A 14,834-nucleotide genomic window follows, 5' to 3' on the forward strand; every position below is an offset into this window, starting at 1 on the left:
AGGTATGATGTTCTACTATATCATTGTCATTCATATATGAGTGCTTTCATTAAAACACCTAAAGCAATGATGCACAGATACAACAATACGTAAACACGCGAGTGAGCCTGATATCTCCTGTGGAAGTGTATTTGATTCCGCCTGACTTGGGGGCTGCAGGTGCCACATGATGTGTGTTCCCGGTGTTATATGAACAAAACTCCGATGAGAAACTTGCACCCCATTCCCAAATGATTTTTTCCTTGTCACACTTTGTACGGTGTAGCTTTGTTGCCATCCTGCTGCCATTCACCCATTCACCCATTCACTGCTGGAGTATCCTGCTCACCCACGATTCCACCGAAACCTTCACTTTTCAACACTTTTATATAACTACAGTTTACTCTTTTAGCTCATCCCTCAATCAATCAAAATGGCTTCAACTCAACAAATCTCAAAGAAGAGAAAGTTCATCGCCGACGGTGTCTTCCAAGCCGAGCTCAACGAGTTCTTGTAAGTGTGATTTCACCTTTTGGGGGTGTGAGGAGGAACAAGGGATTTCAACTGGGATGAGATATGGGATATGGATATGGATTGGATCGATGAATTCCTGAGATTAGATGAGGAGAGAGAGAGAGAGAGAGAGAGAGGAATGCAGAGGAGATAAAGGGAGCTGTACGATGCGAGAATGAGGTAGAATGTATGCTAACTGATTCACATCGTTATTCCAATAATTTCTTCGATCGATCCAACCAATGTACGACCAAACCGACTTGATCTCATCATTCACTCAATCATAAATTCATTCATTCATACACCTCTGTCCAACACAAACAGCACTCGAGAACTCGCTGAAGAGGGATACTCAGGATGTGAAGTCCGAGTCACTCACGCTCGAACTGAAATCATCATCAGAGCCACTCACACTCAAGACGTTCTCGGTGAAAAGGGAAGAAGAATTAGAGAACTCAAAGCTCTCGTTGAAAAGAGATTCAAATTCCCCGAAAACTCTTTGGAACTTTACGCTGAGAAAGTTCAATTCAGAGGTCTTTCAGCTGTCGCTCAAGCTGAATCTTTGAGATACAAGTTACTCGGTGGTCTCGCCATGCGAAGGTGAGTCTTTTTTGGGATTCTACATCGTGTGCTCTATCGTTTACTCACTGTCAACACACACACTGAATGATGAATGATGAACGTCATTTGGCGTTGGAACACCTCGCTGACGCTCGATGTGATTTTGACAGAGCCTGTTACGGTGTGCTCCGATTCGTCATGGAATCCGGTGCCAAAGGTTGTGAAGTTGTCGTTTCCGGTAAACTCAGAGCTGCACGAGCCAAATCAATGAAATTCACCGATGGATTCATGGTTCACTCTGGTCAACCTGCCGCCGATTACATTGATTACGCCGTTCGACACGTTTTACTCAGACAAGGTGTCCTCGGTATCAAAGTCAAGATCATGAAACCTTTCGACCCAGAGGGTAGACAAGGTCCTTCAAAGAACCTTCCCGATGTCATCAACATGGTTGAGTGAGTATCATTTGTTCCTTTTCCTTTTTCACCTGGTCCATTCTACCGGAATGGCAGAATATCAGTCGATATAGTATGCTGATGTATCTTCTTTAGACCTAAATCCGAAGGTGCTATCGAAATCAGATCAGAACACAAAGAACCTCAAGTTCAAGCTATCCCTCCTCCTGCCGCCGCTCAACAACCTCAAGAAGCTCAACCAGCTGCTGAAGGTCAATACTAGATTCTTATCAACAGCTTTAGTATCGTAACGAGTTCGGTTTCATAAGGGAAGTCTTGTATGATATAGGACTCTAGGTCTTTTTTTCTGGTAGTGTGATGATATTTGCATTTTACCATTACAAACCAATCTAAACAGCGATGATGATACCATGATTGCATTCACAAATCAGCCGCCAAGGATGAAAATCTGTCTCTGAAAATCGCACTTATCATCGTAAGATCTGTATGAGATGGGTGTGCCTTTGATAATGATCGCCAGAGTGCTTTTACACCTGGTAGTCAGGCAGCCGTTGACCAATACTCACTCCCAAAATGGAATCAGAGCAAAGACTTGACCAATATCAATCCGAGTCTCGCCTTTTTTTTCATTTGGTTCATATGTAAACTCATGTGAAAGAAGCTCGTCACATGCGAGAGTAAACATCGATGAGATCTTCGATTCATTGTCATCGGTGTATATTCATATTGATATTTGGTTTATATAATGGTTATGTACTTGATTGGTTAACACTATAAGCACTCTATTCTCGAGACTCTCAAAGCTTCTTCATTTCCCTTTTGGCCGAGCCATAGAACCATAGCAATTTGAATTTAGATTACGGTCATATGAAGATATCCTTTTTCGCCTCAGATCATTGTTCCCCTCCTTGCTCATTGCTTCTGGTGAAACCCTACTTCCACCTCATTTTCTCCTCTTCGGTCCACCCTTATATCTTGCGCAAGCAGTTTAGTACTACATTTTCCTCAGTTAGCCAACATACTCGCGCAAATCATCGAATCGTATAGCCGACTCACGACATAAGGAATGATCTTCCATGGGACGATCTCGCAATACTGCCATTCAAGATGCTTTAGCATTTATCCAAGAGATGGAGCAGGTCTGATTCTCTCACCTTATCCCAATCTTTCCCATACTTCTTTCTGCATGCTTCATCGTCTCTCATTTGCCTATGAACGAGAAGAATGACGAAGTAAATTATATAGTAATATGTAAGAGGGGTTTTGAATCCAGTAGGAAGGCACCATCCGAGGCTGAATTAAAACCAGAATATCAGCACACTTATACTCTTTCTCAGTAGTCACGGTTTCGGTCGAACGTGAATATTTATAAACTCACGCCATGAGCCAATCACCAAAGTAGTTCTACCGTCCTAGTCAGCTACAATTCACTCAAACGAAAACGGAAAATGGCTAAACTCACAGGATGTCTCGATCTGCCCCACCATCCAGAAGTGAGAAGTTTGGTTCCTCTTTCAGTAGTCATAAATTCCAATTCTACAATACAGTTTCAGATATCAGCCAACGTATTGGTTTAATTGAATATTAATAAAATTGACTTACTCTTGGGATTTTTGCCAGCTCTGAAATTACCTTTCTCGTTATTAGCTGCTCTGAAGATGTAATTTCCAGCCAGTAAAATTGCTACGACTACAGAAGCCCAAATGGGACCCATAGTAACTGGGTTGAAAGCTAGATATCTAGCTTGGAGACCATATGTGAATGGAACCCAGGTTAGATCACCCATTGAAAGCATGTAACCGAATCCATCCGTTGTGATATCCATTTGATTGAGGATGGTGTGCTGTCAGAGAACGAAAAAATCCATTAAGATGAGTTCCCGATCTGATACACCCCTCGTTATTTATTGGAAGGAGGATGAAATTACTCACTTCCTGAATCAAACAATCGGCTGTATACCAACCTTCAAACAGTATAACGACCCACATTGAATCTGTGATTGTACCTAGTCTGACATACTGTTCACATGCACAAGATATATTTAGAATTAACCATAAGATCATACCGGGTCGTACTTCGTTGAAAGTCTTGATATCGAATGAGGAGAAAAATGGCGGATGAGGATTTAATGGTCTACCCATGAAGAACTGTAGGAGAAAGCGTCAGCTCAGCTTCTGATATTGCCATATATAAACAAGAAAAAGCAAGAGGAAGGAGAGAAAGAGAGAGGGAGAGGGAGAGAGGATTAGAGTATGTAGAGTACTCACGTCGTAGAAGAAATTTCCTGAATTACCACCTAAAGATAACAACTCTTTGTTGTAGTAGCTATATCCATATACCCATAAAGCTTGGAACGTTGCCATTACCAGACTTGAGGAGACCAATGGTACCCAATGATCATGTAGCCATGTGAACAGCTGGATACCACCTGGATTGAGAAGTACTCCAAGTGATAATCCGAGTGTCAAAAGGAGAGTGTTGAAGCCTGTACAAAATCGTCAATAGGAAAGAAGGGTAAAGTAAAAGAAAATCACATGGTCACTATCGCATCAATTCTACTCACCATTCATTTTATAGGGTTTCCTTGTACCATCTCTCAGTAGGTTACCTTGAACTTTATCGCCAGGTAAGAATTTCCAACAAGCGATACAGTAAGCGTACCAAGCTAAGTAAACAGCGAAAGACTTCCATTCCCATAGATATCCAGCTTCCGAAGGGAAATAACCAACTGTTTCCCAAGCGTATTTCCATCCACTGACAGTCGTGGGTGTACATCCAACAGCATCATTGCATGTATAGAAGAATATATACGTGAATAGAGGTGCGATTACTGATATACCTGCTGTACCGATCGGACCAAAGAATTCAACAGGTTTGGATTTGGGATTCAGTTGATCATATGATAGAGGAACGGGATGTGCTGGAAGTGTCAAATGGGTTGTCGCAGTTATCACTGTTGTAGTAGTACCTTCTTCTGAAGTAGTGGGTTGTGACATCTTACTCCTTTCCTTGGCTCTCACTCAGTGATGGTCGTGATCTGTGAAAGTGAGATAGAAGAGATGAAAGAAGGATGAAGGATGAAGATGAGGAAGATGGTAGTATTTCCCGATGACGGCGTGAAGGTGAAGGTGAGAAATTAAAGTTTGTTGATTTTGTATATGGGATTTTATTTTTGAGACGCGGTGAGTGGTTTTATTTATTATCGATCGTAAGATTACAGCATCATTCTACTTCAATGGTACGATGCTGCATGAACATCATGATAAGATATCACGCATATTCTCATATGTATATGGCTTATTGGGATGCCACGGTGGGTGAAAATGATATATATGTACATATATATAATCACATGCAATGTATCACTTTGAATCAAGTCCTTCCTTCGTCTCGCTCTTCCCCTATTGGAGCCTCCTGTGTCCCACTCAATCCGTCTCAAGCTGTTATGACTTTCTTCTCAGCTTCCAGGACTTCACTTAACCAAACAGTCAATTTCTTCTCCATGATCAATAATAATTTACTTGCATACGGGTCTATGTTGGGTCCACTTTGCGATGTCAATGATGGATCTAAAGATACTGAAAGGTGTATTTGGTTATTAGGGAATTTTCGAGCTATGTACGATAAAGTCGTTTGACGTATCAGCGAAATGTCCCTTCATGACAAATCAGATCAGATCCAACGACATGTATCATATACATATTGGGTCTAGTATCACTTGCACACAACGCGAATATACTTACCTAATCGTTGCGACATTGACAAAGTGATATCACTCGCACCGACTCTATATATCGAAGTAGAAGTCACCGGTATATTCTATGATGTGTATCATTAAGCATTACCGTGTCAGCTAGACCCTCTCATGTTACTTCGATACGGAATGGGGCATCCTTTTACAAGGGGATTATGACAACTTACACCTCTTGAAGGCATAGCTACAGACCAATCGGTAGCTAATCTCCTTTCACCGACTAGTACATTTTCTGCACCCAACGATGGATCGGAAGGTGAAGCACTTCCTATCCATATCAGCAGAGTATCTACTAATCGAGTAAGATGAAACACGAATGAAGGTGAAGAAGGAAGGGGTGAAGGAACGGTATGATGAAATGTTGTTATTTGAGGTTGAATGGACATAGTTCGTGCTTTATATCAAGTATCTCAATTTTCGCTTATATTTTGAATTTGAGAGACAGCTTTTCCTCAGTCCTTCGGTTCGCTTCTTGGTCAGCTTGGCCTTACTTTCTTTGCTTTCCTTCTTGGTTCTAGGTAGAGTGGAAGTGAATTGACGATAAAGTCATTAGCAAAACGACAACAAAGCGAACAGACCTCCACTTTTCATGTCTGTCTCTCAACGTTCAACGTCTAAAGCGTCATTCTCAACTCATGCAATCCTTCTTTCTTCCTCTTCTCCCATAATTGACCCGACTTGTGACTGGACTATTGTGCGCTAATTGCAGAATCATAAAGTGCTCGGACGCTAGCAATATGGCTGACCTTACACCACCTTCATCTCACAATTCGACTCCTGTCCGACCATCAAATGAAGATCATCCACCTTCTCCAACTGCTGGATTATCGTCCTTGAGGCCGCATCCATTGACCAAGACGACCTCCATGGACGTCGATCATAATCTTTCAGGAACCGAGTCGGGAAGCGAAGATGAATTAGATATGGTTGATCAACACGATATCGAAGGTGAAGACGTCGCTGAAGGTGAAGGTGGAATTCAAAGGGATGAAATAATGAGTTCTGATGAAGATGAACGAGATGATCAAGAAGGAGAAGGTCAAGGGAAAGGTAAAGCTAGAGAAGAAGTAAGGGATACTAGCGGAAAAAAGAGTAAAGTGAGTGACTCGCTGACTTCATCTAATCATTGAAACCCGTTCTGAATACAGCTAATATGGGATCTTGCTTTTGATTATAATCTAATTAACTACCTTAGGGACGAAATAGACGATCAAGAAAATACGCCAGACCGGGTTCTGGATTACCTGGGCCATCAGGTAAATCCGCCCGTGGAGCAGGAGCAGGAGGCAAGAAAGATGGTGATTTATATGAAAGTGATATTGTCAACAGGTGGAATCGAGGTGAGTGATCACACAGTGATATCTTGTTTCTGCTTGGGAGAAATCTCGCTAGGGGAAGTTTTGAGCTGATGATGCTTTGTGATAATGGCAGAAATCGGTGATGTCTGCTCTGAAGGAGTTGCTAATCCTACCAGAGGTAACCCTTCCATTTCGGAAACAGTCGCTCTCGTCACTTCATAAATCAACATTCATGTCTTCTTCACGTCGAAACAAATTGTCAATTTTTTCGATTTCAACGAATAATTCCCTTCTACCCTCTCATGCCATTTTCAAAGCACAATTTGTATTTTACCACTTCTTAAACCGAGATAACTTCACATTTGTTCATCTTTTGTAGATAATGAATATCATGCATTATGTATATATATACAAGTATGAGGTGTGATATTTACTTCCCTATTAGACTGCGAAAGCTACTCCACCAGCTTTTACCTTCTTCATCTCCTATAGGTATTTGATCAACCGCTGGAAACTCCCTTGATCTTTCAATGACCTCCTTATCCTCTTTCGCTGTATCCGATGATGGAGGAATCACTTCTTCCGTTATTATTGGTTGTATCGATTGTTTATCGATTTCGGGTGTGGATTTCGCTTCTTCTTCTTCTCTTAGTTTACCAATGTGAGCTTGAGCAATCTGCATTGCAGATGTAAGACCACCTAATATCGTTCCCATCATAATCGAACGAATGAATAATTGTCTAGGTAATCGATCTATCCTCGTTTCAAAATCCAATGTAAATCAGCCCGGTGCCCAATGATCAATATCAATCTTGTTTTGACTCATCCTCCAACAGTGATATTCTGATCAAGGGGAGAGAAAGTGGAATATAAGTGAGTGAGAGAGTGTGACTTACAGATAGTTCCCACACCTAAACCCATTAAACCTCCTGCCAACGAACCATCTTCCCACATCACACCACCCTTCCTCCAACCTACTCTCCTGTTTTCACCTTCTCCACCTTCTGCCTCATTAATTGATTTACTTTCAAGCAGAGCTCTTCCTCCAGGTGTAGGATCAATTACACCTCTAGGTCCAAATATCGATTCTCTAATAGACCCAATACTTTCATCTAATAATACATATACAGCCGTCGCACCTCCTAATCCTAAAAAGTACTTGGAACCTGTTTTGGCTGCTCCGAAAAATACTCGATAATTCCGGGTTTTCGTGTAAAAGTACTATGATGTGGTTGAAAAATCATCAAGTCAGCATTAGAAAATGAGCTAGCTAGCATTATTTAGGATTTTCGTCCTTTATGTATTTCTCCCTTCCCATTGCTCCTCGATAGTGACGAAATGAGCAACACAACTCACCCATCCTTGTATAGTCTTAGGCTGTCTATGAGCGTTCTCAGCTAAGAATCTCAATCTAGCTCTACTTCCTCCTCTTACCAGACCTATCGAAAGTCCTATCAACGCCGCTGTCGGTGGGAGGATAAGTAAGGAAGTGGGTATAGTGAGATTTATCCTGGTTTGACTGGTCGACGGTTGAGTCAATGCTGATGATGATGCAAAAGAAGAAGGCGAAGAGGATGAAGAGGATGAGGAAGAAGCTGGTTCTGCTAGATCGGAAAGGGACATTCTGCGTCGCTGTCACTTCGATTCCGAGTAGACGCTAGTGCATGAATCGTTGGGTCTGTTGGAAGATAGATGGGAAGCCGTTATCTTGGTCTTTCAATTAGCTAATATAAAAGTCGACATTGCACAACAACCTGATTCCATGACATTTCAACATTTTCCAAACCTGTATATGTATATATTGTTACGTGCCTGAGTAATTTCCCCCTCCACCATAAAAGTCCACTCCATCATCACCGTCAAGATCGAATATAGTCTTTTCCATCATCTGCACCTCTATTTATCATCCATTTTCAGCTCACTTCATCACAATGCCTACTCGGAAACGGTCATCGTCATCCTCCTTGTCCCCTCCACCAGCACACACAAAAAAGTCAAACTCGAGAAAGGGAAAGACTGCGCCAAAAGACGAATCTGCCGATGAATATCAACAAGTTACACTAGCATCTTTTGTGGATCGATGGAGAGTGAGTGGATTAGGATATGGCGGAGACGTTTATTATCAACCTGGTGTGAGATTTGATTCATATCCCCTTTTCAATGTACAGACCTTATATATTGATGCTGATACGACCGGGAGATGGGCTAGTTTATACAAGGTGAAGAAGCCAAGAGATGGTATGACAGTCTATTGAACCTAGATACTTGTGAGTCCTCTGTTATCTGTCAGGTTTTAGGTATACTAATGTCAACGGTATCAGGGTGTGAGTTGATCATATACGTCTCAAACGACCTTTGTCCTAAAAGAACTCATACACGATGTACAAAGATCAACCAACGCTCAAGATGTATGGACGCGAATTCCCCCAATCACGTTCGATAGCAGCTTATTCCACCATACCGAATGCAACTTTGTCATATTCAGGCTCCAAAATAATCATGAATTATCCTTTCCCACCTATATTAGAATCCATTCGCAGAAAACTCCAAGGTGATTTAGGAGTCAAGTTCAATCATTGTATGTTGAATAGGTATGATGATGGAACTGTCTATATCGGGTGAGTGGTTCCCACCTTTCACAATCACAAGGAAGTGATAGTGGAGGATACAAGGATGTAATTGACATGGGTTTGATCATGGGGGTACTAGGAAACATTCAGATAATTTGAATAACCTAGTTATAGCTTCTGTATCTCTAGGTGCAGAAAGAACGTTCATCATGTCTCCTAGATTACCTAATAAATCAGGTAAAAACGTTGGTAAATCCTTCCCTCATGATCTTCAAGATGAACTAAAGCAAAGGAAGAATGTAAAATGGGTGTAAGTGGAAACTCCATAATCACCAAAATCACTGTTCAATCAAATCACGGAACGCTGATTTGGGAATTGCGTTGAACCAGTTTGGGTAATGGAAGTTTGGTCATTATGCAAGGTGAGTAATAATAGAGGATCAAGTATTTTGACAATTTTAATGGATAAATGACACTAATCCATTCATAACAGGTAAAACACAAGAATTCTGGAAGGTAAGTTTCGATGTAGACAAAGGGTATGAATCTGCTATATCATTTTGGAGATTCAAGTTGATTTTAGCGTGATATATCGTAGCATGAAATACCAAAAGAACCATCCATCCAAAAAGGTAGAATAAGTCTTACGTTTCGACAATTGGTATAAATATCCACCTACCGACATATTTCTTCTCATTCGCTTACAAGAAATCTGACACGCAACAAAGTCATCAAGATGGACCGACCCCTTTTCATCTCAAGGCGCAATTATTGAATGAGTACATAACTTTGTGAATGCACATCGAGCACAAGTATAAGATCCCAATTCGAATCTTCGTCTAAATCGAATGTAAGGTTTAAGCGAGATTCTATTAGATCTCTTGTGCTTATTTTGGAGAAAGAACGAACTCGGTGCATTGTTAAGCGAAACTGCAAACATCCCATTCCGCTGAAGTCCACCGAGAAGATCATCGAGAAACCAGAAAAGAAGATAGGAATACATCCCTCGGACGGAACGGTTGTATCGGTATCGGAATGTGAACGGAACGTGCTTTGTACATGTTTACAGTATGATTTGTAGTATGTAATCTTTACATCTCGTAATCACAAGGACCGATGACTGTGATAGCATAATTATTGAGGTCAGGATCTATCCTATTTGCATACCATCTACCCGGCGGTACGGTTTTTCTATTCAGAACAAGTGAGAAAGTAGTTCTAATCCGCGATCAACCCCAAAAGGGGAGCGTACCGAATAAACGGTAGAGAAAAAAGAAGTCGTGTATCCTATTCCTCATGTTTTTCATACTAAGTTGTTATAGACTGTGCTGTCGTACCCTCCAACGTGTCTACACTCAAGACTGCGTGCTATTCGATTGACTTTGCCTCACTAACTATCTTGTTCGATTGACGTTAATAACGCGTGAGACTTCCTCTTTCATTGTCTACCACGACGGAAAGAACAGGTATTCATCTTCCTTCCATTGTGACTGAATTCAAGGATTGGCGATCTCGGGTTCTTCCAAGATGAATGTCACAATTAAGCATCTTCAGTACAGATCTACTTACTCTCATGATAGAAAAATCATTGGTTGAAGAGAAAAAATAGATCGACGGGCATGAGATTAGGTACGAGTAAGTTTGGGAATTACCCGTCAATAGCCCATTTGATCTTAGCCTGACTTAACCGATACATCCGTCCGTCCGTCCGTCCGTCGAATCCTTTGAAAATGCTTGATACCAGATTCCCATTTCACCATTGCACCATTTGCAACGAGAGAGATTCCCATGGAAAATGGGAAATGCTCCGAAAAAAACGAAAAAACAAACAAACATGACAAGCAAAGGAGGAATACGACGACGTACAGATCGTATATCTCCCCTTCCAGTCCGCGGTTTTTAGATACGTAACGTATCAGATATTTACCGCAAGGTGAAAAGGCGCAAAGGCGAAAAGGCGAAAAGGCGAAAGGCGGCCTCAAAAAAAGCTTTGCGGTCTACCAACACCAAATAATTCCACCAAAAGATCCCATTTCGTATCTCCCGCACTCCTCTTCCCCCTTGGTAAGCCCAGAATAACTTAATCGCACTGAATTCTTTCAAGGGAAAAGGAAGATCGACAAATTGGAATATCATGTACGTACCCGATCACATCGAGAATTTCCATAGTTACCACTTGTTACAGACTTGTTACAAGTTACGGTATCACTCTGCTGCCCAAAATGAAATGCTCGCACAGTACTGATATATCTCCTAAACGTGTTATAAACAAAAAAGATTATGAGAAAAAGAACGATAATTAAGGTTAGTCACTTCCCTTCCCGGATCCCCAATCGGCCGGATCTATACTCGTAGCTCCAGTCTTCTTTTTTTCGTTCTTCATCTCAAGAAGGATGATAACGATGGTAGTACGACTACTTTTGTCATGTTTTTTCTCTTGAGTACTTGCGATTGGAATACATCGTTATACAGCCCTTGACATAAGGTCTTTGACCAATAAGATACGTTTTACTCATTTTGGGGGGGTGTGAACGGATTTGATCAGGAAAGCAGAGGAAAAAAAAGGAGCAATACCTGTAGTTCAGATAATAGATATTACCTCAACACTTACAGTCATAGTCACTTTAAATACTGGGATTCTTCCATGAAAAGATATTTCGTCTAAATGTATAAAATAACAAAGTTTATGGAAAATAATTAAAATATTGCTTTCCCCTTTATCATTCATTATAATCCTCAATCCTGTCTTGGTGTTGTCGTCTTTTCTTTTTACCAAAAGCAGCCCAACACCTACTCCCTCTCTGTAAATTACTTCACTTTATTCACTCATTATGCAGTAACAAGCATCCAACAAGCAATCACCTGATATATCAGTTCAATCATAATAATAATAATAACAATCAATTATCCTCACCTCACCCAAATCCCCAGATCGAAAAGCAAAGCAAAAACGCCACACTTTAATTTCTTTTCCACCCATACAATTTACACAGCCGGTAAAGGTATTTCTCACAATCCCAGCAGTAGACAACAGAGATGGTACTCAATACTACCACTTGTATCAGTATTGAGACTTTACATCATCCGAGACAATCATCATTACCCAACAATAACAGCAAGAGGAATGATGGAGATCACGAGAAACGAAAGACCAGAAGAAAAATACATAGAAATATAAATACAGCAGTAAAACCAAAGATCAAAGAAAGGGATTCTTCACTTTATTTACCACAAGATCGAATTCGTGAGTATTCACCTTCATTGCTGTCAATCTTGAGACTAAGCTTATCCTTCCACAAGCCACAGTTGAAATTGATCCATCATCCACACATCACATCTCCCATCATAACACCACTAACAACAACAATAACCCTTATGGGAATCGGAATCACAGTCAGAACGAAAGGCATTTTCCATCTTCTTCTTCAACTACTTCATTGACAAACTCACTCGGACTGGATTTGTTTCCTGAACCACCCACATATTCAAGATATTCATCATTCAATTCCACCACTTACGATCTACCTCCCGCTTCCGATAGCGACATTGACATTGACATTGATCTCAAATTGAACTACGTTGAGCAATGGAAATCACATCCTAGATCAGTATCATTCTCGACAACAGATCTTCTCCGTTCATTCAAACATAAACATCCTGATAGCAGTATCGATATATCTTATTGGGCCAGAGACAAATTACACAAATCAGAATTGAATCTATCAATCTCAGACCAAGTTATCGATATTGAAAAGCATATCGCATCTCCACCTAAGAAGAACTTTATACCACTTACACCTCTATCACCTCCACCCATACTTCCTCCGTCACCTCGCTCACTGAAAAAGAAGAAGAAATATCAAGATAGTATAGTTGACTTACTGGATAAGATGACTACTGTCTTAGAAAACAGAAAGAATGACAGGATCGGCGGTTGGCCTATCGTGAGTGACCAATGTCCATTTTTCTTTACATTCCTTTCGGTTACGCCTTGTTACACCTCTCTTGTTCCTGGATCATCAATCAAAATATGTATTTGTGCAACGTCGATCCTTGCAACGTCGATCCTAAACCCTCCCTACCGAAGCGTACTCAATACTCATTTTTATATTTGATATAGGGGAACAATAACACCGATGAGATGGCATCACCACCACCTGTTCCTGCTCGATCAAGACTTCGTTCCGTCGCATCTTCGAAACAATTAACGATATCAAACCCTTCATCTCCAAATCTACCTGAACAGCCATCTTCACCAATGCTCGCAGACATTACTTCTGGTCGTTCCTCGATGAACATCATCACACATAAACAATCATCTTCATTCCGCTTACCAGTCGATCCACCCATGTCCCAATCTGAGACTCAGCCACAATATACTCCTTCACTACGTTCACCTGTATCACCTGCTTCCCCGGCATCCGTCCCTGGCATTTCCCCAAATGCCAACGAAACTACCTTTACTTTCGGAAAGAAAAAAGGTTCAAAGATCATGGAAAAGGATCCCATGAAGATCAGAGATGGTGTACAAGCTAGAACCAGTACTAGCGGTGTTTACACTCGTGAGTTGTCTTTCCCATGATCCCGTTGTATGGCTTGTGCATGTTGATCCAGATCACTAACTTATTCTTGTATCATCCAGCTATGACTTTTCCCGGAGCACAAGGCCCAAGACCATCTCATTTCCCTACACACGTTTACACACCATCTAGCTTTGCACTTCCATTATCTCCTTCAGAATCTTCATCGCAGTCATCATCATCTTCACAATCAGATTCAACAGTACCGCCAAAGACGCCATTATCACCTACAGGCAGAATAACCAAAGTCATGTCAACCAATATACGTCGATTCTCCAACGGGATCGTTTCACTCAAAGATAAAAGCCCAAATTCTGATCCAAACACGAGGAATCATCAGCGAGCAATCACAACACCTATGATGGAAGAACATAACATCCCAACGTCGCATTCATTTGAGTCCAATACAAGTGCTCATTCAAGAGGGTCAAGTTGGGCTTCATGGGGACCTTCAACACCACAGCAATCCTACAAGACACCATCTATGCCTCAACGTTCTGAATCTGGCTATTTCCCTACATTATCCAACGGTGCGGGATTAGGTGTAGGTTTAGACGATCTGGAAGGAAAAAGCGCACTCAATCGTCCAGTAGCAGATACCATCGTGATCGAAGCAGGAATGGATCCACTCAATTTCGCAGCGCCAAAAAGCTTACCTTCAGGTGGTGGAAGTTTAGCTGGGAAAGGAAAGAGGAAACCTGTTCCCAGATTAGGTGGCGGCGAAGAACCTGTCACCCATGCTTATTAGTGAGACGGATGATGAGGATGAGAAAAGAGAAGGGTCTCGCATGAGATCAAAGTCGAAGACGATGAGAATGAATTACTGGAGGAAAGTGTTAGTCGTTGTAAGCTCTTCAAAGAGGTGTATGGTTGAACATGGACAATCAGTGTTGAAATAGATTTGGGATTTAGACTATGTTTCTTTCGCATTGTATCGCATTGTAAATTACCAATACATTCATGGGATTCGTGTATTTTAGATGTATTTGCATTGGTTTCCAGCATGGATTATGATCAGTACAGTGAACTACCATCCGCCGATACTATCGGCCGCTATTTGTACATCTGAACAAACATACTGATCGTGCTCTTGTCGTCTCTCTTTCTTCTTGAACCACTCTTTCTTCTAGTAACTTCACGCTTCACATTGAGCGACTTATTCC

General features: G+C 41.2%; 7 protein-coding genes across 7 annotated transcripts; 4 read left to right on the forward strand and 3 right to left on the reverse strand.

Moving 5' to 3' along the window:
* Nucleotides 1–412: 412 nt before the first annotated feature.
* Nucleotides 413–1,731, forward strand: IL334_003133 (40S ribosomal protein S3; the record flags this gene model as incomplete). Its single annotated transcript, XM_062934869.1, has 4 exons — nt 413–492; nt 817–1,092; nt 1,224–1,508; nt 1,605–1,731. 4 exons carry the CDS (start codon nt 413–415, stop codon nt 1,729–1,731), a joined length of 768 nt encoding a protein of 255 aa, XP_062790920.1.
* Nucleotides 1,732–2,457: 726 nt separating this feature from the next.
* Nucleotides 2,458–4,465, reverse strand: IL334_003134 (uncharacterized protein; the record flags this gene model as incomplete). Its single annotated transcript, XM_062934870.1, has 9 exons — nt 2,458–2,463; nt 2,526–2,564; nt 2,624–2,762; nt 2,848–2,873; nt 2,932–3,005; nt 3,072–3,312; nt 3,401–3,616; nt 3,737–3,954; nt 4,033–4,465. 9 exons carry the CDS (start codon nt 4,463–4,465, stop codon nt 2,458–2,460), a joined length of 1,392 nt encoding a protein of 463 aa, XP_062790921.1.
* Nucleotides 4,466–4,904: 439 nt separating this feature from the next.
* Nucleotides 4,905–5,609, reverse strand: IL334_003135 (uncharacterized protein; the record flags this gene model as incomplete). The annotated part of the gene is made up of 3 exons (XM_062934871.1): nt 4,905–5,083; nt 5,213–5,288; nt 5,391–5,609. The coding sequence occupies 3 exons, from the start codon at nt 5,607–5,609 to the stop codon at nt 4,905–4,907; spliced, it is 474 nt and encodes a 157-aa protein (XP_062790922.1).
* Nucleotides 5,610–5,960: 351 nt separating this feature from the next.
* On the forward strand, nt 5,961–6,743 carry IL334_003136 (uncharacterized protein; the record flags this gene model as incomplete). The annotated part of the gene is made up of 3 exons (XM_062934872.1): nt 5,961–6,320; nt 6,419–6,563; nt 6,655–6,743. 3 exons carry the CDS (start codon nt 5,961–5,963, stop codon nt 6,741–6,743), a joined length of 594 nt encoding a protein of 197 aa, XP_062790923.1.
* Nucleotides 6,744–6,951: 208 nt separating this feature from the next.
* On the reverse strand, nt 6,952–8,144 carry IL334_003137 (uncharacterized protein; the record flags this gene model as incomplete). The annotated part of the gene is made up of 3 exons (XM_062934873.1): nt 6,952–7,274; nt 7,418–7,742; nt 7,878–8,144. The coding sequence occupies 3 exons, from the start codon at nt 8,142–8,144 to the stop codon at nt 6,952–6,954; spliced, it is 915 nt and encodes a 304-aa protein (XP_062790924.1).
* A 308-nt stretch (nt 8,145–8,452) lies between these two features.
* Nucleotides 8,453–9,758, forward strand: IL334_003138 (uncharacterized protein; the record flags this gene model as incomplete). The annotated part of the gene is made up of 7 exons (XM_062934874.1): nt 8,453–8,653; nt 8,731–8,788; nt 8,911–9,139; nt 9,231–9,401; nt 9,482–9,513; nt 9,585–9,607; nt 9,690–9,758. The coding sequence occupies 7 exons, from the start codon at nt 8,453–8,455 to the stop codon at nt 9,756–9,758; spliced, it is 783 nt and encodes a 260-aa protein (XP_062790925.1).
* A 2,369-nt stretch (nt 9,759–12,127) lies between these two features.
* IL334_003139 (uncharacterized protein) lies at nt 12,128–14,419 on the forward strand (the record flags this gene model as incomplete). Its single annotated transcript, XM_062934875.1, has 4 exons — nt 12,128–12,335; nt 12,398–13,035; nt 13,212–13,653; nt 13,734–14,419. The coding sequence occupies 4 exons, from the start codon at nt 12,128–12,130 to the stop codon at nt 14,417–14,419; spliced, it is 1,974 nt and encodes a 657-aa protein (XP_062790926.1).
* Nucleotides 14,420–14,834: the final 415 nt, after the last annotated feature.

This window comes from Kwoniella shivajii, chromosome 4, assembly GCF_035658355.1.
Source record: "Kwoniella shivajii chromosome 4, complete sequence".
NCBI lineage: Eukaryota > Fungi > Basidiomycota > Tremellomycetes > Tremellales > Cryptococcaceae > Kwoniella > Kwoniella shivajii.